General features: G+C 41.4%; 1 protein-coding gene across 2 annotated transcripts in view; it reads right to left on the bottom strand.

Moving 5' to 3' along the window:
• The window catches only part of LOC148888255 (cGMP-inhibited 3',5'-cyclic phosphodiesterase 3A-like), a 36863-nt gene extending 12160 nt beyond the window's left edge, over positions 1-24703 (bottom strand). The window contains exons 1-2 of one of the 2 annotated variants that reach the window (XM_089014058.1): positions 21994-24703; positions 4249-4494 (exon numbers count right to left, since the gene is read on the bottom strand). In XM_089014058.1, the coding sequence (XP_088870184.1) occupies positions 4249-4494; positions 21994-22065 (318 nt within the window). In that variant the 5' untranslated portion in view covers positions 22066-24703. Of the gene's footprint in view, positions 1-4248; positions 4495-9574; positions 9712-21993 lie in introns of those variants that run through there. The other variant, XM_089014059.1, reaches the window with a different exon arrangement.
• Between the last annotated feature and the right edge of the window lie 368 nt (positions 24704-25071).

Here is a 25071-nt window from a genome sequence, read left to right as displayed (position 1 = left end):
TGTTTACTCATTTAGTCACATTACATGCTAACTGTGAGCTCACCTGGTGAAAGAAAACAATCAGCATATTAGTGGAGCAAACCGATCGGACAAACATCCACTTTCGACTGGGTCATTTTTTTTTTTACTCTGGAGCGCTGTAAGAGCTTTCTCTCGCGTCTCAACATCTGATGCTCGTGTGCTTGTTCGAATTGTGGCGGTCTCCTTTGTGTGTGTGCGTAAAACCCACTCCTCTGTCTGCTACCACGGATTTTAACCAATCACGGGCGGCTTTACGGCTCTGATAAGCGGCTTCATATACTGGACAAACGCAGCTTGTGTGCCATCTTGTGCATTTTCTGGCTGCTACATCGAAGTCCAGATCTTCACCGGTTTCATCGCTTGCAGACGGCTCGAATTGATATGGAAGGACTTCTTTAATCGATTGCAAACATTTATGCTTTCCTCCTCCGAACTATTTCAATCATATTCATAACTGGATTAGTAACAAGAAAGCATAAATCTGAACTCTCTGAAGCCATTGTTTTGATTCTGGAGCAAGGCAGTGTGTGACCCATAGTGACATCACAAACAAGGGGGTGGAATTTTCTGAATCTCCCCAATTTTGAGCAAATTTGTGCCAGTTGTGGGACACTTTAAGTCATTTTTATTGGTGTTTTGCATTTGACTAAAAATATTAGCCTGCGTGTTTTGAGTATTTTAAATGCTATAAAATATTTTTCTGATGTCAGTTAGGAAATAAAAAATGGTGTTGGTTCTCCTTTAAGCTTCCTGTTACGCTTTGCAAGGTGGTGGTGGTGGAACCCAGAAAAGAAGGCAAGAGGGACAAGCAGGGTGTATTCAACAAATTATATTAAATAAAGTCAACAGGAGCAAAAACCTCAATCAACAAAGTCATCAGAATACAAAGGTCCAAAGTAGCAAACAAAACCATGAGTGAAACATGACAAGAACAAACCTGACAGGGTGAAACAAACTATGACCCGACACTGAATGGTCATGCCGGGAGTCCTTTTAACTGCCACTGATTAAAATGACCAACATCAGTGCAGCTGCAGACGGGGCCCTATAGTTCCACCCGTTGGTCATAAACTGAAACGTGACAATTCTGGTTGCAAATACGGGATACTGATCAAACACCAACATTGTTTTTTGTATCCCGTGAAAGCAAATAATCTTTCAACTTCCATGGTCCTTGCAAAAATCTAAAATACCAAAAAGTCAAATTGTCATGTAGAGATAACAATGACATTTTAAAATAACTTTTTACCCTCACTTAGATTTGACTGTTATCAAAACGAGTTATCGAAAAATTTGCCATATACAACAAATAAATGAATGAAAGGAAATGTTTGGAGCCTATCCCAGCTGTCTTTGGGCAGTAGGCGAGGCACACACTGAACCGGTTGCCAGCCAATCGCAGGACACACATAAACAAACGACCATCTGTTCTCACCTTTGAATAATTCAGTCTTCAATCAGCTGGCGGTACATGTTTTTGGAATGGAGGAGGAAACCAGAGTATCCGTAAAAAAGCCACGCGGGCCCGGGCAGAACACGCAAACTTCACACGGGAAGACCGGAGCCGGAATTCAAACCACAACTTTTGCTTTGTGACACTGAGCTGGTGGTGGACTTCTGCAGGAAATAATCGTCACCTGCACCATTGAACATCCAGGGTTCGGACATTGAGAGGGTGACCTCCTACAAGTACCTGGGTGTTACTCTCAACAATAAACTGGACTGGACAACAAACACGGATGCCCTAATCAAAAAGGGACAGAGTCGCCTCTTCCTCCTCAGGAAACTGAGGTCTTTTGGAGTTCAGGGGTCACTCCTAAAGACCTTCTATGACTCTGTGGTGGCATCAGCCATCCACTATGGCATTGTCTGCTGGTCAGGCAGCATCACCACCCGGGACAGAAAAAGACTGGAGCGCTTTGTCAAGCGGGCCAGTTCTGTCGTGGGCTGCTCGCTGGACTCTCTAGAGGAGGTGGGCAACAGACGGACGCTAGCTAAACTAAAAGCTATGATGGACAGCCCCTCCCACCCCCTCCTGCCCACCCTGACAGCTCTGGGTAGCTCCTTTAGCCAGAGACTATTACACCCGCGCTGCAAGAAGGAGAGGTACCGCCGCTCGTTCCTACCGACTGCTGTCAGGCTTCACAATTCCCAATGATCACATGTGAAAAAAAAAAAAAAAAAAAAAAAAAAACTGGACACTTGTAAATATGGGTTGTTGCAATATATCTAAATGCATTTCTTGATTCTGCACTATGTACAGTCTTGTTTATAGAACGGTTTTTGCACATCTACATTTGCACAGTATACAGTTGACATTTTTATTTTGTTATGCTTAGAATATCTTGTTTTCTATCCTTTCACTCCCACCCCAACCCCATCCCTCTTCAATTGCTGCTGTGGACTGCAAATTTCCCCATTGCGGGACGAATAAAGGTATTCTGATTCTGATTCTGATTCTGACTCTGGGTGAGAGTTGGTATACTGTACATCCTGCAATGGTTGCCAAGTCATCGCAAAAGCCCACAACAATCACCTCCAAATTGTATTTCCTTGATTGACACGGCTAGTAGCTAAACGAAGTGAAGAAATCTCTCAACTCTAAACAGTTTCATTCAACAGAGCGGCAGTGGTGATCTTAATTGTCAATCTTCCCATTGCTAAACGAGAACGCAAATGTATTCTCAGTGGGCCAAAGCCAAGCAGCATTTCATTGAACTCCATGTTTGTGTGCACTCAGGCAGCATTAAAGCTACTTTCCCGTTAGGTCATTCTTGCCCTCGCATCATATGCTTTATTTAGTTTGCTTGCCGCCTAAAGTGCCTGCCTACATTTTAGGCGCCGGTCTTGTAAAACATTAAAAAGCCCTTCGGAGGCATGCGCATCATTGTTTAGTTTCATTACAGCTTGATTCTGTGTCGGCAAAGAGGGGTGGATATATGACTAGAAAATGTCTCACAGTGGAGGAGTTTATAATTCAAAGCAACAAAATCAAAATAAAAAATGGAGCTGCTGTAAAGGCAACCACTCTTGTGGCGCTATCTTGAAGTCATGCTAAAACAAAACAAAAAAAACAAATAATAAATAATGGGACACAACCCAAAAGACACAGACAGTCATTTAATCTTAAGAACTTTCTGCACCCTCTTTGTTGCATGAAGCCATTCTAGATGAAAGAGGAGAGAATCAAAGCCTCCTTTTCACCAGTGGATCAGGGACGTCAGGGTGTTTTGAAAGCAAGCACAAAGCTGTAGCATCCATTGACGAAAAGAGATTGTCACACATCTCCTGTCCCACGTAAATGCGCTTCGATTCCAAGCTGCAACAGTTTCGCATATGCATCGGCGCTCTGCGCTGATGCTCTGTTCTTCTCATCGGGGTCCCCCCAAGCCATGCATCCATCCAGCCACAGACTGTCCTTGAATTTATTAACCCTACTACTTATTTTAGCTTGCTGTATATTCAGACTCACAGGATAGTCATGAGAGCTACAGAAACTGTTTGAATTTTTTTTCAAGCGAACCCCAATCTAATATCACTATAGATCAAGCGCTGAACACAGCCATCACTGGCACACACCCAAAATGCACATAAGGAACTACACAGGTATCAATATCAGGCAACAACTTGGAAGTAACAAATAATAAGTGAAACAGTTATTTAAAACTAATTTTAAACTTGACTTTAAATTTTATCGGATTTTGTGAGAAAGTCATCTACTGTACCCACAAAGAACACTGACATACTGAGAACATGAAAACTTTACACCGGCACTATTAATTAAAACAAATGTTCTCTGTTTCGGTCAACATCCATAGGTATAGAAGGCAAACAAGTACAAGATGGCGCCCGAGTCGGCAACCGTTTGCAATTGCTCTCTCTCGTCTTGCTTTTTTTGATTGTTTTTGTGGTTTCTTTTGTTACTTTGTGTTGTTGTGCATCGTGTGGATGAAAAATAGCAAACAAAAGATAAAATCACCCATGCATACGACTTGACTGGATTTTGCACTCAAAAACAAAAAATTGGCTCTTCCAAGTTCACTGCTGAGTCGAACATCATTCCATTGTTTTCCCTTTTCACACTAGTATATAGACCAACAAGCATGTTATCAGTGGAATGTGACAAAATCAGAAGGCAGTTTGGAGTTGAGGATACGACTGAAAAAGATACAAATCGTCTCTGTTAAGAACGCAGAGGAAGACATAAAAACATAAAATAAAACTCACCTTTGGAATGGCCAGCCTTTCTACTTTATCCAGCCCGTCCGCTGAATCGCAGCTGGCGTGTGTGACTGTTGGCACGTAGGGCCGATGGAGTGGCTGGAGGATAATATGCGTGCTGAGGAGACTGCTGACAGCCTTCAGAGAGCTGCAAGTGTTAGGGGGCAGCGATGGGTCTGCCAGCAAGTCTGATATCAATCCATGGGCCTCACCCATCACTGCGATGTCCACCAGCACGCTGGTACCGGATGACTTGTGAAGAGAGGACAAAAAATAATAATAATTCAGATATGCTAGAATATTCTGATAAAAATATAGTCTGGCTTCTTTCAAAATGTTGTGAATTCACTTGTCAATTCGGATTTATTTACTGAAAAACACAGCTATTTGTTCTTTTTTAATTTCTGCCGCTGCTCGCCCGCAGAAAAAATATCCTGTGACTGTAATGTGTCCTTGAGAGTTTTGAAAGGCGCTTATAAATTAAATGTATTATTATTATTATTGTTATTATTATTATTATTATTAGTTGTATTAAGTTCATCCTGTATACTTGATATCTAATTTAAAACAGATTCTTTTCATACAGACAGTGTATTGTAGGTGTTCAAATACCTGACATGTTTCGGAGTATACTTCCGCCTTCGTCGGAGTGCACTATGAACACCTACAATACACTGTCTGTAAGAAAAGAATCTGTTTTAAATTATTATTATTATTATTATTATTATTATTATTATTATTATTATTATTATTATTATTGTTCCTGCATGCAACTAAAAGTCATCTATAAGATTTAGAAAAATCTGATGATGTCTCCCAGCTGGCTTGGGAACGCCTCGGGATCCGCCAGGACGAGCTAGAAGAAGAGGCTGGGGAGAGGGAAGTCTGGGCTTCCCTACTGAAGCTGCTGCCCCCGCAACCCGACCCTGGATAAGCGGCAGAAAATGGATGGATGGATGGATGGATGGATGGATGGATAAAAATATGGGTGGCATTTCTAGTTGTTTTTTTAATGGTGCTAATTCACTCGTTGGTCCATCCATCCATTATCCAGGCTGCTTATCGGACACAAACTAGGGCGCGGAAAATCCGACTGGACCCTCCGCACCCTGCCCACCGATCCATGCGCACCAAATCCAGCAGACATTTAAACAGCTTCTTCCCCCAAGCCATTTACTCTCTGAACAGTAGCCGAAATGGAACTGTATGGATGGATGGATGGATGGATGGATATGCCTTTATTAGTCTCACAGTGGAGAAATTTCCATTTCACAGCAGCAAAGTGATGAAAGGAATGAAAGTAGAAAAACAAAAATACATGAGCTGCTGGAAAGGCAGCCACTCTCGCGGCGCCGTCTTGAAGTCAAAAGAACAAAAAAAAAAAAAAATGATGATACTGATGATACTTGTGCAGCGTGTTCTACCGGAAACAAATTCCTTGTGTGTTCCACATACTTGGCAATAAAGATGATTCTGATTTCTGAATTCTGATTTCTGATATACAGACAACCATTTGGACTCACAATCACACCAATTTTGAGTGATAACCTGCCATGTGTGTTTTGGAACGTGGGAGGAATTGGGAGTACCCGGGGAAAAGTCACACAGGCATAGGGGAGAACCTGCTTTACACAGAGGAAGGCAAGAGCCCAAAATTGCACCTACAATCGTGTACTGTGAGGCTGACATGCTAACCAGCTGAGCACCAACTTTTTATTGGTTGTTGTGAAAGCGCAATATAAATAAAGACAACATTGAAAGACACTTAATATTGAATGGCCACCAATGGATGCTGAATAAAGATATTCAAATCAGACCAGATGTTTTCTCCTCTATCATTTTTGCCCCCTCCATCACTGAGGCAACACACAAAAGCAAATGAGCACACGTGACACTTTTATTGTATTGGCTCACGCATCTGCCTCACCCCAAGGCAGCTTTGCTTGACGACTGCCAGCGACCTCTTTCTTTACCACTCTGCTTGCATCCATGACCATCTTTTAACCATACAACGTGCAGTGCACATGGGGCAGCATTCAAGTGCTATCACAAAGTCTTTGCTAGGGTATTTATAATCATCAAAAAAACTGTCTGATGCGTCTGAATGAGATCCCAACTCAACAATAAACAGTGACATTCTCCGGCACACTAATGCCAGCACAATATAAGATGCCTTGACGGTAGGCCACATTTGGAGAAAATTCGAGGTCAGAAAAACGTTTTCAACTTGAACTCACATATTCGCCTGCATCTTTTATTAACCCCAGCGGAATTGGTGGTATGAAAAGTAATGGCAGCAACGATTGCCACTCTTTTCTCCTTTCAATGAAAAACGACAGGTGATTCCCATAACATGCTCCCCAACACAAATCATATGAACACTTCAATCATATTTGCTCAGTAGTCAAAGCGATCATCAACTTGTTGGTAAATTGTTTCCTGGAAGAGCGTGTGACGGCACAAGTGCGTGTGGGAGTGTGCACGTGTCACCTCAACCTGAACAAAACCCATTAGACCACTTCAGCACTCCAGAGCTTTATGACATCCTGCTATTGTGACATTTACCCATACCTGGCAGTAATGGACTCTCTCTCTGTGGTGACAGGAGAAGCTTGTGTATGTCTGTTTGTCTGGGAACCAATGAGAGTTTTCGACCTTGGAGTTGAGAGCAGTTTTTTTTTTGTAATGGGAGAAAATTTGGACTGATCCTAATGCATCAAAGCAAGAAAATGCAAGCTTATTTGCCGGGCACGATTTGTACACAAGGCAATTCAGAGTGCCTCACAGGAAACAGATAAACAAACAAAAAACAAACAAACAAAGAAATAAAATAGTAATCAATTAACTAAATAAAATGAGACGCAACATTTTCACTTAACGTGAATTAAATACGCTCAATTGCTCTGTGCAGAGCGAAATAAAAACAATTAACAGGTAAATAAAGAAATAAAGAAATACATAATTAAATATATATATATATATATATACACATACACAGTAAAGTCTCGTTACATCGATATTCAAGGGAGTCCGAAAAAATATCGATATATCCGACCCTGTTTGCATGTAATTTTCTCCGCGCGTGCATAGAAATAGTATCGATATAACCGGGACTATCGATATATCCGATATCGATATAACGAGACTTTACTGTGTGTATATATATATATATATATATATATATATATATATATATATAAGATGGATATCGATGAGAAGGTTTCTTCAGCCGTCATCTGTACAAAAGTGAAGGTTTCGGACGTTTCGCCTCCTGTCCAAGAGGCTTCGTCAGCGAACTGAGATGAGATAAGATGGTTATATATATATATATAAATCATCAATTAACTAAATCAAATGAAACATACAATACTTTCAGTTAAAATTAATTAAATATGTTCTATTGCCATATGCAGAGCTAAATAAAAAAATATTAAAAAAATAAACTGTGATTGTAAAGTGACCTTGAGAGTTTTGAAAGGTGCTTATAAAAATTTATTATTATTATTATTATTATTATTATTATTATTATTATTATTATTATTATTATTATTATTATCATCATGTGATTGTACAGGTGAATTTATTGTGGCATATATAAATGTGCTCAATCTCTGTCGCTTCTCATCCACTCCTCCTTCCTCCACCCCATTTCTGCTATTTCCAACGTTTTCTCCGTTTTCCCTCTCAACCCGCATCCCCCAGTCTTCTCCAGAGACAGTAAGAAGATATGTAGGCAGATCAGGCATAAAGGCAGATGGTGAGAGAAAAGAGCAAAAGAGCAAAGCAAAAGAGAGAAAGATAAGAGCGGGAGAGGAGATGAGTCCAAAGGCAGCCTGTGGTCAGTCAAGTGAAAATGGGAGCAGCTCATTCGAGCGGGCCATCTGAGCTCCTCCACAATATACGCTAAACCAATTATTCATTATGTTCTAGTTATGATTAGTGTATTAGAAGAAAAAAAACATAATTTTATCACAAGTTAAGGTACATCTGTATAATGTATAATATAAAAATGCAATGTAAATGTCTTGAAAATTCTGACCCAAAAAAATTAGCAAAAAGTTTTCCAATGGCTTAATTGGATGTGATGTCAGTGCAGGTGTGCGTGTGTGTGTGTGTGTGTGTGTGTGTGTGTGTGTGTGTGTGTGTGTGTGTGTGTGTGTGTGTGTGTGTGTGTGTGTGTGTGTGTGTGTGTGTGTGTGTGTGTGTGTGTGTGTGTGTGTGTGTGTGTGTGTCTGAGAAATGGCTACAATGAAATATCTGGTTACTATGAAATAGCCTCATACAATTTGGAATTCGGGTCTTTAAAAATGGATGCCTCAACAGTGAAAAACAACAACATTCACCAGAGGCCACGTTCACGTTCCAGATTCAAGAGAATGATTGCCGAGTTACATACTACTCCAAAACTGTGGAGATTAGAGTTGTGAGGTGATTAAGTATGGTGAGCGTAAATTTGTAAAGGATGACAATTTTGGAATGAGCGCAAGATGGGCCCTGATTACATTTCATGGGTCTCTTAGGGATTCCTTTTAAATTTGACATTTTAAGAATAAATGGTTAGCCAGCTAGCCAGCTAGATAGCTAATAGACAGCAAATATACATACAATACGGGCCACATATACATACAAATAATTATGACATAACAACAACATACAAAAAAAATAGCTGAAATAAAATTAGATTGTGATAAGTATATTTATGAAATACATTCTCAGTTGAGCGAGTTGCTTGTTCTGTAGCCACAAAGGGACATATGTCTTCTTGTGCCGGTCCCAAGCCTGGATAAATACAGAGGGTTGTGTCAGGAAGGGCATCCGACGTAAAAGCTTGGCCAAAACAAACATGCAGATCAAACCTCTAAAGATGGAGGACACTAATTTGCTGTGGCGACCCCTTGAAGGGAAAAGCCGAAAGGAAAAGAAGAAGAAGACAATCACTGCTCATCTTCAGAAGAAAAGTCAGGATTCAAGATTTCTACTATAACTTATTGAACACCAATGAAGACATGCCGAGCAATGGTATTCCTTCGGAAAAGAAAGGATAAAAAGAACACATCTCATTTTATGAAAGGAACATGGTGGTCATGAAATAATAACAGTGACATTAAATCTCTCATCAGCCGTTTCACGCTTATTCACCAAAATGCTGCACACTCATAACTGACCGAAAAAGTAGGCTAGATGAAGCTTAATTTAGACATTGCTTCAAGTTGTTCTATCTCACTGTTACTGAGAAGACAATTTTCAAATTACCAGCACACGCATGCAAAAACGCAGGAGCAGGTACGCGTATATACTGTCCAGAAAGTCTTGACCTCAAGAAACACTCTACCTGCTTATCAGGGCGTGAATTGTCCAGGTGACATCCCATGATACCCGATGAGTGCCTCCTCTGCATCTTTTTTCGTGTGATCTGAGTACAAACTAAAAAGTCTGGTGATACAAAACGCAGAAGCAGCCTCTGCGGCGATCTCTGTCCTTAACTGCGGTTCAAATGCCACACGAACCTCAACATAGAGCAACTGGCATTTCAGCGGTGCAGCCCACCAACATTTCCTTGCCCTCTTTACTCATCTGCTCCTCTTCTGTCGCTTCATGAATCTCCCCCTCCTGCCCTCTCACCCGCCCAACTCCGTTCCACATCTGCCATTGAAATCGGACTGCCGTAACAACGATGGGACCACTTGCAATTCGCACAGATCCTAGGTATTGAAAATACCTGGTTACTAAGATACATTGGGACAAAGATCAAGGGGACTCATAATCAATGGACCATAAACTAGCTGTTCGGTGCCCGGTTGATCACAATAATACTAGGCCAGCACTTGCAGTACTTCCTGTGCTGGAGGTGGTGCATGACAACCAAACTGCTGGTTGTGAGTTCAAGATTATCACAATATGCTTCTCATCATGGATTGTTACATATCAATCACTGGGGGGCTATTCAAAGTGACACACACATACATACACACACACACACACACACACACACACACACACACACACACACACACACACACACACACAACCACAATTATTGCTAATCAATCATCACTTTGATAGCAGCCATTTTTCCTGGTAAATACCAGGTCAACAAATCTGTCATTGGCGTTACGGCTAAACATTATTGATCTGTGACTGATCAGTTCACAGTTTTCCCACTGTGGCTGGTTTATAAACATAAGCTACAGTCAGCCAGTGTGGACATGTTGAGTCCAAGATGTACCTCAGATGAGTATTGTATTTAAAGGACAACTGACGTACACGGACAAGTTGTGTCCATAATTTGTAAAATAGCTTCAAAAGACTTCTACTCAGCGTATTTTACAAAGATTCCACCGCATATAGCTATATTTTACGTTTTAAGACTCGCGCTGAATATTCCGGAAGTCTTGTTTTCGAGTTGATGACGATCCCCACGTTACGTCACTGAAAGAACGCCCCTGACCGAAAAAAGGACACATTGTAGCAGTACTTCCATCACGTCAACGCATTTTGCTGTACTTTGTTTCGTCTGAAAACTTTGTGTAGCACATGGAGACGGGCTAATTAATTCAGCCCGTTTCCACTGCCCGTGGAAACGGGCTGATTAATTCCTTACGCAGAGCTTTGTCGCCATCTTCTGCCTCTTTTTGGTGCTATATTTCCCGCCCCCAGATACCTCAAAATGACCGGAATAAATTCTTTAATCGATTGCAAACATGTATGATTTCCTCTTCAAAACTATTTGAATCATATTCATAACTGGATGAGTAACAAGAAAGCATATTCTCCGAATCTGAAGCCATTGTTTTGATTCTCCAGCAAGGCAAGACATCTTGGGGTGACACCACCAACAAGGGGGCGGGACCTTCTGAAACTGGCCACTTCCAGGTTCAATTTGAAATATTCTTTCATAAAACGCTGAAGATATTGCCTCTGGCAAGTGTGTATGTGTGTGTGTGTGTGCGTGCGCGTGTGCGTGTGCGTGTGCATGTGCGTGTGCGTGTGTGTGCGTGTGTGTGTGCGTGTGTGTGTGTGTGTGTGTGTGTGTGTGTGTGTGTGTGTGTGTGTGTGCACTAATGTGTGTCTCACAGAGGAGTTGCATGACTAAGGCTTTGCATGTAATGTCAAATATGTACATTTCCATTTTCCCTCTCGTGTATGATGCATGATGTGCTTAACTTGCGTGTATGTGAGCTGAGCAGATATATTACTGACCTATCTATGTAGGATTGGGACTGGGGTGAAAAAAATACATGGAATAGATTTCTGACTTGTAACCATTCTGATTGATTGGTGACTGATTTTGGATCAGAAAGAGGGGCCACTACCAAACACACACTGTAAAATGCGAGTTGAGATGCACAAATGCAAACCAAGAAAAAAATAGTTTTCTTTACAGCTCCTGTGACACCGACATGTCATCTTTACTTCAGTGATATGTCTGTGTAAGCTCTCAGTCATACAGGAGTAGTGAATCGATGAAAAGGTTTCTTTAGTAGTAGTATAAAGGCAGATTTCCAATAATTGGCAGATCTGCCGATCTGCCAATTATGGGAAATACATAGTATTAAGGCAGATTTCCAATAATTATTAGAAATATTAAGGCCGATTTCCAATAATTGGCAGATCTGCCAATTATTGGAAATCTGCCTTAATACTACGTATTTTCAATTTAGGGAAATATTTTACAAACAAATTCTTGATTGTGCTATGGGCTCACCATTTCACCCATAGTGGCTAATCTGTACATGGAAGAGATTGAGAAACAGGCCCTCACATCCTTCCCGGGGACAAAACCTAGACACTGGTTTATATATGTGGACGATACTTTTGTCCTAATTAAAAAACAAGAAATTCAATCCTTCACAGATCACCTCAACTCGGTAGACATCAACATTAGTTGAGGACATTAAAGAGAACCAACTCGCCCTTTTGGATTGTAAGGTAATTATAAAAGAGGACAGAGCGCTAAAAACAGAAGTCTTGAGGAAGGCTACGCACACTGACCAATACTTACTTTTCGATTCTAACCACCCTTTACAACACAAACTCGGAGTTATCAGAACCCTCCAGCATAGGGCTAAACTTATACCAACTAGCATCGAAGGTAGAGAAAAGGAGCCACAACATATCAGGAGACCACTCACAAACTGGGTACCCTCAGTGGTCATTTAACAAATGTCAGAAAGAAAGAATAGGGAATGAAACCAAAAATTCTGAAGATACAAAATGGAGAGGAGTAGCAGTGCCTTACATTGCAAGAGTTTCTGAAAAACTACAAAGAGTCCTTTGGCAACACAAAATTCCTACTTATTTCAAACCGATAAACACTAAGGCAAAAATTAGTGCATCCAAAAGACAGCCTGCCAAATGAAAAACAAAGTAATGTAGTTTATTCAATACATTATAAGAATGAAAATTGTAAAGAGCAGTACATTGGGGAGACTAAACAAATTCTCAAAGAAAGACTTTTTCAACATCGCAGGGATAACACTAGTGGGCCTCAATCGGCAGTACATATGCACCTAAAAGCTAGCAACGACTCATTTGACGACAATGAGGTTAAAATCTTAGCAAAAGAACATAGATGGTTTGAAAGGGGAGTAAAAGAAGCGATTTTCATGAAACAGCTAAATCCTTCATTAAACCGATATGGTGGGCTGAGGTTCAATTTGGATCGTACGTACAACAGCCAACTTAGGCAACATAGGATTAGTAATACTGATGAGGTGATGCCGGAGGATGTGGGGCAATCAGGCCAGTCGTTAGTCAGGACAATAGGAACAATCAGTGGAGCCGCAGGAGTCGTCATCTGCTCCCCCCAACCTGAAAGCAGGGACCTATCAAAGCAGAGTCCGGCACCGCCATGTCTGGACAGTAGGGATATCTATATCGGGCCTAAACTACCAGTAAAAATTTAGTTTGCTGACGAAGTTTCTTGGATAAGAAGCGAAACGTCTGACACCTTCAAAGAAGTACAGATGACGGCTGAAGAAACCTTTTCATCGATTTACTTCAGTGACTAAAATGCATCACACGCTAACAAATCCTGCATACACTGAGCTCATTTGAAATTCACACACATCATTTCCTCCCATCAAGACCGCACGGCTAAGTGGAATGCTTTTACCGCACGTTGTTGTACCCATGTAAGGCTACTGACGCCAGTTTGTCATCCTACTCTTACAGCTGCAAGAGCAGAGTGCGTCACAGGCTCCCATAACCCACTTCTCTCTGTCAGCTTTCTGCTTTCGTTGATTGACACTGACGGGCGTTTCAGGTCCACACTTTTCTCCATCAGCATGGAGCCACATGATTTCAATTGATTTTACAGGACAATCGGGCAATTATAGAACTGAATGGGACAAATCAATAAAAACAGATGAAATTGGTGGGGGAAGAAGATGCGCAAAGCCAAGACGTGTTAAGAAGCACATTGAATGGAACTGAAAAAAATATATGTATGTTTTTGAAAGATGAACAGTGTCATGTTTGGAGGCATTAGCCCTGCATAATATACAAAAATGGGTGGCCAGGCGTTCAGAAATGATCAGTGATCGCCCTATCCATTTTTACACCATCAGCAAGTGGAGATCTTGCAGTTCCTTATAAATCTTCCTTATAAGTGCATCAATCTCTTGTACGGACCGCAGCCAGACCGCCTCCAACATGAAGAAGGAAGGTTCCCTTGCAACATATTACATCACAGGCCAGCTGACAGTCGACAAAGGCCATAGGACCTCTAGCACTTAGCTGCTCTTTGTATGTCATCAATGAAAGCCTCCAGCATCTGTGAGTGAGACACGCATTTGAGCATAAGACAAAATGGAAGAGACATAAGAGCACTCACAGATGCATGGGATTCAATTATACCCTTGATTATAGAGCAGTAAACTGAACAATGGCAGACAAAAACACGGTCGGGAGACTGTTGACAGAGGGAAAGCCACAAGAAAGTAGACAAACGAACAGCTTACATATATTTCACTCACATGCGCTTGTGAGTGTACTTGATTGTATAGTAATTTTGGTATGCCGGTGTGTTTGCTGTGTACAGTTTATGATGTGTACACCACAGTAATGTCTCTCTTCAGGAAGACCAGGAAGATCTAAATTTATATACGTATTTATATATTTGTATGTTTGTATGTTTGTATGTTTGAATGTTTGTATGTGTGTATGTGTGTTTGTGTGTATGTGTGTGTGTGTGTATGTGTGTTTGTGTGTATGTGCGTGTTGTGTGTGTGCGTGTATGTGCGTGTGTGTGTTTGTTTGTTTGTTTGTGTATTTATTTATTTGTGAATTACTTTCATGTATTTATTTATTTATTTATTTATTTATTTATTTATTTATTTATTCATGTTTGTCTATTCATTTATTCAATGAGCATTTTCGCTTGGAAGACCAGTGGCTAATTTTGTTGTTTTTCTGCATAGAAGGGGTAAGTGTGATATACCCCAGGACACATATCCCACTTAGGTCCAAAACAACTTGAAGTACAGGAGCAATCAAACAGAGTAAACGATGAGCAGAATAGTCAGCTGAGTGTAGTAACCAGTAAGGGATAAGAATGAAGGCAACATGAAGTCACGTTACAGACCTTGGTCGTCAAATATTCATAAAAACTAAGAAATAATGGGACAGTGCTACCTTACTGACTATAACAAGAGTAAGATTGTACAGTAAAAGGCATTACAGGTGTATATATGGATGGATTTACAGTCGATTGAACGTGTTTGGCCGAAACCAAGTCTGCCTCCCTCTCACCAAGCATATTTAGGAGCTAAAATACACCATTGAGCAAGTTACAAGGCAATCCTTGTCCAGGGCCACCAAACCTCATCTGGACAACCAGCAGGGAAGCCACTATATGTTTGTGAGAGCACACATGTGTATACAGGTCGGGTTAAAAGTATCTGCTTCTTCTTTTTAGTAGCAAGCTGTGGCAGTGATATTTCACACTTTTTATGTTTTGCTCTTTTATCTCTCTGGCCCTCGCCTCTCCCCATGAAGCATTCTGGCAGGGAGCTACGAGAGAATGAGAACATGAGCCCCCGCTTAAAGGAGAACCGACGCCTCCGGACAAGTTGTGGCCATAATTTGTAAAATCACTTCAAATGACTTCTACTGAGTGTATTTTACAAAGATTGCACCGCATATAGCTATATTTTGCGTTTTAAGACTCACGCTGACTATTCAGGATGTCTTGTTTTCGAGTTGATGACGATCCCCACGTGACATCACGTTTGGAACGCCCCTGACCGAGAAAGCGACACACAATGCATTTTGTTTGGTCTGTGAACTTCGTGTTGATCCGTGTTGATGGTGAAATTAGAAGGAAAACACATAAATAACGTGATGGTGAATCGTGTGTTGCACAAAGACAACTATTTGATATTCGCTGACACAAATTCCTAGCAGACAAATCAGCCCATTTCCAACGGAGCTTGGGCGCCATCTTCTGCATTTTCTAGGTGCTACATTGCTGTCATTGACGGCTCGAATTGATATGGGAGGACTCCTTTAATCGATTGCAAACATGTATGCTTTCCTCTTCAGAACTATTTGAATCCTATTCATAACTGGATGAGTAACAAGAAAGCATCTTCTCTGAATCAGAAGCCATTGTTTTGATTCTCGAGCAAGGCAAGACGTCTTGGCGTGACACCACGAACAAGGGGGCGGGACCTTCTAAAACTGGCCACTTCCAGGTTCAATTTGTTGCAGTTTTATCAACTTTAAGTCATTTTTATTGGTGTTTTGCATTTGACTAAAAATATCAGCCTGCGTGTTTTGGGTATTTTAGATGCTATAAAATGTTTTTCTGACGTCAGTTAGGAAACCAAAAAATGGTGTCGTTGTCCTTTAAAATGTACGTTTGAGGTAAACTTGCTTGAGCGCAACGTATCTGACTCCATGCGAGCTCACGGAGCATTGCGTTTAGTTTGAGTGCTACGACCCCACTCGTTGTCCCTACTTGTGATGTGCTTGGCAGCCAACCACCTCCCACCCCCACTCGTTTCCTCCTCCATCTTTCAACACCTGCCCCACGCCCCTGCCCTCAACCCTCCCTTTCTCCCCTCGTCATTACGTTCCATCGAGTAAGTTTGACAACGAAAACATTCCACTGTTTGACTGCAAGTTTAGTCCGAATCTACATTTTTCATTCAGAATGTTATTTTTCAAAATTATTCTTCTCCTACAACTGTATTTTTAAAGATCAATTTCATGAAACATTAGATTCAAGACCTGTGTTTTTTTTCCATCGACGCTGTGAATGTGAAGTTTTTATATCACAAAGGAATGTGTCACGTTATTTAGAAGGACATTGTAGACCCCACAATTGCTACATGAATACCTTCTTGGCTTCCTTTTGCCTAATTAAACTCAGTAAAATGTTGTGTATTTATTTGAAACCAAAGACCAATTTTCTCAGCGGTCCCTAAGGAAGCACTAATAAGCCTTGATGAACTCAGCAAGCCCTGGAAACGAGAACAGGTTGTGTGTCTCTCAGGAAATTCATTTACGTCAAAGAGAGAATGTGGGCCTCCCCTCAAATAGACTTCTGAGGACGTCTTTACTTCAAAATCTTCAAAGTCTCCCTCCTTCCTCCAGACCCCACCATCAACCCCCTCCTTTCCCACTCACACCCTCTGACACAGATACTGCAAATGATGTGATGATGACTATGTTATGCAACGGGGCATTGCCTTATCCGAGATCTGACCCCTATTTGTAAAGGGTCAAATATTTCAGGAAAAACACATTTACTCCTCAGTAGCACATATTTTTTTTGGCTGAGCATTGAAGTGCAAACACAAAGGCGTGGATGAAGCTGAACACCATGTTTTCCCTTTTTTGTTATACAGGCAATTTGCAACGCATTCATGTGATTGTCCTTATTAAAACAATGACAACTGCTTCTTACCATCAACATTTTCTCCTGCCCAAGATGTACCTCACTTCATATCAAGCATCTATTTATTGTTTGTTAATCTTGTATTTGCCATTTGGTTGCCAGAAATCAGTAGAAGCTCTCCTATACCAGTCTGACTTTTTCCACTATGTGATGATATCGATCAAATGACTGAAGGTCTACAGACAGTTTCAGTTCAGAAAATTCGCAGGAGAGTGCCGTTCAACAGACGTCCAAAAAATGTAAAATATTTCAAATCCAGTGCTAGGCCATGTATATCACTCCTAGCCTTTCAGTAGTGCTACGTCTGAATCAATCAGCTGAGAGTATGGTGTGATATTACAACATGTCCACTGTAGGGTGCTGTTGGCCAGGAAATAACTTGTGACTTGAAGAAAGTTAATAAATAATGTCATTAAACTTCAATTTTTTTACTAGGAATGTGTGGATTCATGGTAGCCTGAAATTATTTTGCTAGCTTCGGAGCTGTAACCTTAATCATGTTCATCTATTCTTGAAAAAAATGCCTTAAAAATATCTTGAAGAGTATGTGACATGTGACTAGCCTATCATGGTTAGTGAAAACTCTGACATTTCCAGCCCCTTCTAGCAGGCCTTAAGGTCGCCAACTCGAACTCAGACTGGTTAAAGCAATAGTTTCATCGACATTGATTTTTATACTCAAGGGCCTGCAGAACTGCAGAAGGCATCCAATTAGATTTCTGACCCAGGTAACAAATGATGGCTGAAATGTGATTGGTTAAATGCTTAAATACAAAAACACACATCTGGAAGTGGCAGTGGAAAAGCAATAAAATGAATCTTTAAAGACAATTTACAATTATTTAATAAGAATTTACGGACAAAATATAATTCACATTAATCTGTGATTCAGATGTTTTTAGGCCAGCAGAGAAGGCCTTGGGGGCCCTGAAAGCCCGCCACTGCCAAGTATGACCATATCATTTGTTTGATGGCAAAAATGTAAAAAATGAATAATATTTAAGAACAAAACGAAAATATATCCATATATTGTATATATAAAGCCAGTGAAGACCAAGAAATACATTATCTTCCTGATTCCAGTTCAGTTAAGTGCCTGTCTTGCCTCGGGCTGGCAGGCTACGCCAGTCGGCTTCATAAATACTTGATCAGAAATGCTTGATGAAAACCGTGCTTCTCTTAGGTACAACTGCACTCTGGAGAGCTTCATTATCTGCGGGCCTGTACCTAATGCCTGGTACATGCACCAATATTGTTACCAACTAAATACTTTTTGAGTGTGAGGGACCATCTACGAGAGAATATAAACAAAATGACTCAATGTGTTGTTGTTGTATTGTGTGGTGTATTTAAAATGACTTTTACGTGTGTGAGTAAAAAGACAATTGATGTGTTCTTATGAATGATTCTTTAACAGTCCATGTTTCCAATTCGATTTAGGGCCATTAGTTCTAAATATAAGAACAAGAAAAAAAAGAAGACAAAAAAGAAAGAAAATCATCAGGGTGGCCACCGTTGGTGACTGCGTGTTTTTCCTTCAGCTCCACTTCCTGTTTCTTTTTTCTTTCTGTTCGGTTCCCACTGTGTCTGACCCAATAGGAGGGGAGCATGGCCACCCATCTCTGTGTGCCCCCCTTTCCAATCGGAGAAGACAGTCTGTCTCGTGTTTCTTGGCGCCGAAATGAAGCATATTACCACGGCAGGAGCCGCTAAACATATTGAGGCTATGTTTAGCTGGCTTGGCCGGTTCGGTCTGGTTTGTGCATGTTCTGATTTGACGTAAATGCCCAGTGATGTCATTGTTTACGCACTTAAAATGGCGGCACCTTGTCTGTGATGGGAGAACTTGTTTCAAGCGATTTGAAACTAGTTTTTATCCAGCCGTTGCTTTCAAAAAACTGAAAACAATCCCGACCATTGTGCTAAAGTAGATGAATGAACTCCAACTTGGTAAATCCTGTGATGTTTACATCAATCTGAGCAGGTCACGCCGCTCTTCTGATGAATACATTGGAGAATACAAACTCCACACAGGAAGGCCGGAGCTGGAATTGAATCAAGTACCTCCGCACTGTGAGGTCCACGTGCTAACCACTTGACGACCGAGGCTCACCAGCATGTTTGTTTATTTGCATATTTCATCCATCCATCCATCCATTTTCCATAAATTGCTTTATACTCATTAGGGTCGTGGGTGTTGCTGGAGCCTATCCCAGCTGTCATATTTCATTTACAAGACAATTCAAAATCCTCAAAACATTTGACAGATTACATAATGGGAAACAAAATAACATAATCGCTGGACAGCACTGGGTCAATTGTGCTTTTTTGCGCCTGTAATGGACAGAATTTTCAAGCGGAAAAGTCGGTGCTGTTGGACACTGTGGCTGGATGGATGCATTGCCTGAGGAGCCCGCAATGAGAAGAAAGGAGCGTCAGCGCAGAGCGCCGATGCATATGTGGAACTGTCACGGCTTAGAATTGAAGCGGATTTACGTGGGACAGGATGTTATTGTATTCTATTTTTGATTGTATTTTATTTATTATAGTCCCTATGCTTGTCTGTGACTGTAAAGTGTCCTTGACAGCTTTGAAAGGTGCTTAAAATGTAATGTATTATTATTATTATTATTATTATTATTATTATTATTATTATTATTATTATTATTATTATTATTTAGCTTGTAGAGGACGTGCACATTTCACCATGACGTCCCTGATTCACTGGTGAAAAGGACGCTTTGATCCTCTTCTCTTTCATCTAGACCTGCTTCATAAAACAAAGTGGGTGCAGAAAGTGTTTCAAATTGAATGACTGTCTGTGTTGTCTTATTTTGTTATTTTGTTTGTTTTTTTGTTGTTTTGACTTCAAGATGAAGCCGCCAGAGTGGCTGCCTTTACAGCAGGACCTGTATTTTGTTTTTCTACTTCTTACTTTTGTCACTCTACTGCTGTGGAATGTAATTTTCTCCATTGCGAGACTAAAAAAGAATAATCCAATCCAATCCAAAATATAGAAATAATTACGTTTTTCTCCCTGATGAGTCCAGACTTTGAACATAACCCAGGTATTCAAAGTTATTTTTTTCCACGGACCTTAGGTAAAAGCACAATGGCTGATTCGAACTTAAGCGCAATGTTCATTTTTCTTTCCTCATGTGCACTGACGAGCACACCACTTATGTACACCCCTGTATGTAATGTAATGTAGTTAAGTTTATGCAAATAAATACTTGTATTGTATTGAGCAAAAAAACTGTTGCCCGGAAAAATCAAGCGATAACGGCAGTCCCCATGGTTGTAGGTCATAGTTGAGAGCTACTGAACAGCAACTCTGTGTTGGTCACTGTCAAGAAACGTACACCATTTTGCTGTAGTTGATTCATGATTGTGGTAATTAATCATGTTCGCATAATCAAATGACTTCTTCACAATTCTGAATTATTCTACACATTACATATCAAGGAACTATTAACATTTGGCGATCACCTCTTATCAGAATCAGAATCAAAATCATCTTTATTGGCCAAGTATGTCGAACACACAAGGAATTTGTCTTCTGTAGAACACGCTGCATTTGTATCATCATAAAAAAGACATGACATTTAAGTAGGGAGGACACTCATAAAACCTAATCTAATCTAATCTAATCGAATATAATATAATTCCTTAATGTAAGTGGTACCTCTCAGTAATAACTGTGAGACAATGTGCAACGTATCAAGCAGACAGTGAAGTGAGTACAGAGCTGGAGCTACAATGATTATAACGGGATGCTGCTCCACAATGTTGTGCAAATTTGCAAAGAGGCACTATGCAGGTATATTTGGGATACTGTTTAGACGGGTAATGGCTCGGGAAAAGAAGCTGTTTAAATGTCTGCTGGATTGGGTGCGCATGGGTCGGTAGCATCTGCCTGAGGGGAGTAGCTGGAAAAGGTGGTGGGCAGGATGCGGAGGGTCCAGTAGAATGTTTCTTGCTTTCTTTTTTCAATACGTTGTTATCCTGAAATGTGCTTATAAATTAAAAGTATTATTATTATTCTTATTCTTATTCTTATTCTTATTCTTATTCTTATTCTTATTATTATTATTATTAAGTGTTGTGATTAGTCTGGGAAAACACACTTGCTCCGAAAGAATCGAGCCATTCAATTGAGTCTCAAAATGATCATCCATAAACATCCATTATCCATTAAGATGCAGCACTTAATGACAACAAGCATACAGGCAGGTTGTTCAATCATGATCATGAGTCATATCCAATTAGTTGATTAAATCAAAAACTAGCCCCACACACATAAACATGTATTTACCAAAACAGTGTTATGATAAAACCTGTTGTAAATTACAATTAGTAAAAATCTAATCTACATCGCTTCTGGAGTCTGAATAACACACATGCTAAAACATGCCACTGTGCCCCTTGCACACACACACACACACACGCACACACACACACACACACACACACACACACACACACACACACACACACACACACACACACACACACATACACACAGCAAACGCAGTTAATTGGACCATCTATCTGCATGAAGCCACATAGTGAGTCCAGTTGGATGCTGATGTGACCACATTAACAGTAGTAGCAGAGTGCAAATACACATCGGGGAGTACTCCCAAAACACGGATGCCCATGAAGACTTACTGTATGATGGCCAGTACAGATACGGCACACATTGGTATTGCCCTGCTAGAAACGTCCTGTGGGGTACTTTGCGTAAAAAAACAGCACACGTGTCGCAGGAAAATGGCCCCACGGCGACTGGAAGGTCATTACCGCGCACTTGTGCGTGCTTTTAAAGGGCCAGGCGTCCGTCTTACCTGGTCCCGCGGAATGCAAGGCAGCGAAGTCCTGCGGGGGGACTTTCTGTTGCTCTGACTGTGAGCCATCATCTCCGAGGCTGCTATGGAGCTGCACCTCCGTCTCCGCTTGAAGACATGGATGTCCTCCTCCTCCTTCGCCCCGGTCACAGAGCCACAGCACCCCGTCCCGCTGGTCCCTGGGGCCGGCAGGAGCCGGTCAGCATACCGCGGAAGCAAAACACCCAGCAGGCAGGCCGGGGGAGGCGGCCTCGGTGAAACACTCCCTGACCCAGTCGGACGAGCAGCGGGGTCCGGACAGCCGAGTACGCGCGGCGGGGTGAGTAGGGAGGAAGGGACCGACCGAGCAAGGTAGGGAGGGAAGTAGGTGGGGGTGACTGCACTGCAGCTTGTCTCCAAGTGGCGCACCGCTAGACGAAAAACAGCGGCACAACAGATGAGGGACGGGCCCGACCCAAAAGAAGGCACAGTGACCGTAAACGCGCAGGGCGGGGGTGAGGATGGGGGAGTGGGGGGTTGTAGACGCAAGAACACCGACAGCCAGTCAAAAGCAGCTCAGGAGCGCATCCGGCCGCCCAGGGCAGATGAGATTCAGGGTCGCCTGATGCTTTGTGTGGAGCCCGCATCCCGCAAACGGAGCTCGCTGTTCCTCTGAGAGACGGCATCCAAGTGTCAGATCATCTCAACCTGCTACTACAGCGCTCCGAAGGACGTTTGTCAACAGCAGTGCTTCATGAGCCTCTGGACCTGTCCAGCTCGAAGACCGATCGATACCATGCATCATCATCGTCATCATATTAATCATTGGTTGAGTTCAATGCTGCAAATTAATACCCATTTAAGTCTGTTTGAGCTTTTAGTTGATATTTGTGATCCAGTATTCGATTGAAGGCTGACATAATTGGGTCGTGTTTGACCCGTTTTGAATTTTGATTCAAATGGCGAAACCAAGTGACGGGGAAAAAAAGATGTCAGTGTCCTGATTTGTGTGCACCTCACTCTTCTGACCTTCCACACTAAGGACAAAAACCTTCTCAGGAGAAAGGCCCAACGAGGACGTACTTCTTGAGGCTTTTGAAGAAGCATGGCCTGCCACAGGTGGTGCTCTGATCGTTCTAGACGGCAGTCATGGAATCAATCCTGTGTTCTTCCATCACGGTTCGATTCGGGTTGCCAAAAATTGGACAAAATACGACTTCAACAGACAGTTAGAACAGCGGGAGAAAAATCATTGCCACTGCCCTGCCCACTCTCGAGGACTTGCACACTGCGGGAATCAAGACAAGGGCACGGAAAATCCTACTGGACCCTCCGCACCCTGCCCACCACCTTTTCCAGCTACTCCCCTCAGGCAGGCGCTAAGGATCATGCATACCAAATCCAGCAAACATTTAAACAGCTTCTTCCCCCTAGCCATTAACTCTCTAAACAGTAACCCAAATATAACTGTATGGTGCCTCTTTGCAATCTTGTACAACTCTGTGGAACAGCATCCCGTTATTATCATGGTAGCTCCATCTCTGTACTCACTTCAACCACTGTTGCACACTTGTTTTACTACAAATACGGCGACTGATCACTTTAAAATGGTTCACTGATTTTTCTGCACCAACTGTACAACAGTTGTCATATTTTATTCTACCACTGACCACTTTAGCTCTGCTTGATGCCTTGCACATTGTTTCAGTTGTTCCTGAGAGGTACCACTTAGATTAGATTAGATTAGATTAGATTAGATTAGATTAGATTAGATTAGATTAGATTAGATGAGCCTTTATTCATCTCACAATGGAGAAATTTACATTTCACAGCGGCAAAAGCAAAATACAGGACCTGCTGTAAAAGCAGCCACTCACGGCGCTGTCTTGAAGACAAAAACAAAACAATAAAAACAAACACGGACAGTCATTGAATCTTAAGCACTATCTGCACCCTCTTTGTTACATGAAGCAGTTCTAGATGAAAGAGGAGAGAATCATAGATTTCTTTTCACCAGTGGATCAGAGACATCATGGTGGAATGTGCATGCCTGCTACAAGCTAAATTTTGAAAGCAAACACGAAGCTGTAGCATCCATTGACAAAAAGAGATTGTCTCACATCTCCTGTCCCACGTAAATCCGCTTCAGTTCCAAGCCGCGACAGTTCCGTATACGCATCGGAATTAAGGAATTATTTTAGTTTAGATTAGATTAGATTACATTGGCCTTTATGAGTGTCCTCCATACTTATTTGTCATGTCTTTTTATGATACTAGTGCAGCATGTTCTACCAAATACAAGTCTATTCCCTGTTCGTTCTACACAAATGTCCAATAAAAATGATTCTAATGCTGAGATGTGAAGAAACGGAGAAAAAAGTGATCGGTTTTTCAATCTGTGCTCCAATGTTGGTCTCAATCCAATTTGTTTGAATTCTGTTTCCTCGATCTTTCGCTCGCTGCAGACACCTCTGGGTGACCCTCACTCTGTTTGTCCAACTAACTACTCGGCACTGCGGCCACGGGGATAACAGGATAATGTGTGTGCACAAAGACTCACACACTCTCTCACACATACACACACACATGAACTTGTGGATGAAAAACCCCTGCTGTGTCCCATGGTCTCAGAGTAAGGTCCTACCAGAAGCATAATATTATTGTCCTTCCTTGTAAAGCCGTACATCCAGCAACGAGCCGGAACAAACTGTCAGAATTGGTTTGGCAAAATGTTAACGCATGAGATTTGCTTGCACGGATACGTTTGTGTACTGTGAAACGAAAATTTCCCGTAAAAGTACCATTTTTTTAATAAATACAAGAATAAATCGATCCATGTGTCAAGTCCCCCAAGACCATCTCCCATCTCTTCGCTTCCTGCCTGGTTCTCTCAGACTCTCTGTTGCTTATCATCTTGACACCTTCCCATAGGAGACTTAGGAGAAATATGGAGAAGAAAGAAAGAAAATAGACTGCATGTCAGAGTTAATGGGCACTAAAATCTCATGAGTCTCATTTATATAGATTTTTTTGGGTCATAATCACAAGGGATTTTGCTAAATAAGTAGTCATGGAAAATCCACAGCATACTTTGAATAT

Source organism: Hippocampus bargibanti, linkage group LG14 (genome assembly GCF_051943395.1).
Source record: "Hippocampus bargibanti isolate YZ-2025 linkage group LG14, ASM5194339v1, whole genome shotgun sequence".
Lineage (NCBI taxonomy): Eukaryota > Metazoa > Chordata > Actinopteri > Syngnathiformes > Syngnathidae > Hippocampus > Hippocampus bargibanti.
The sequence above is the reverse complement of the archived record's forward strand: the minus strand, read 5'-3'. Positions and strand labels throughout refer to the sequence as shown.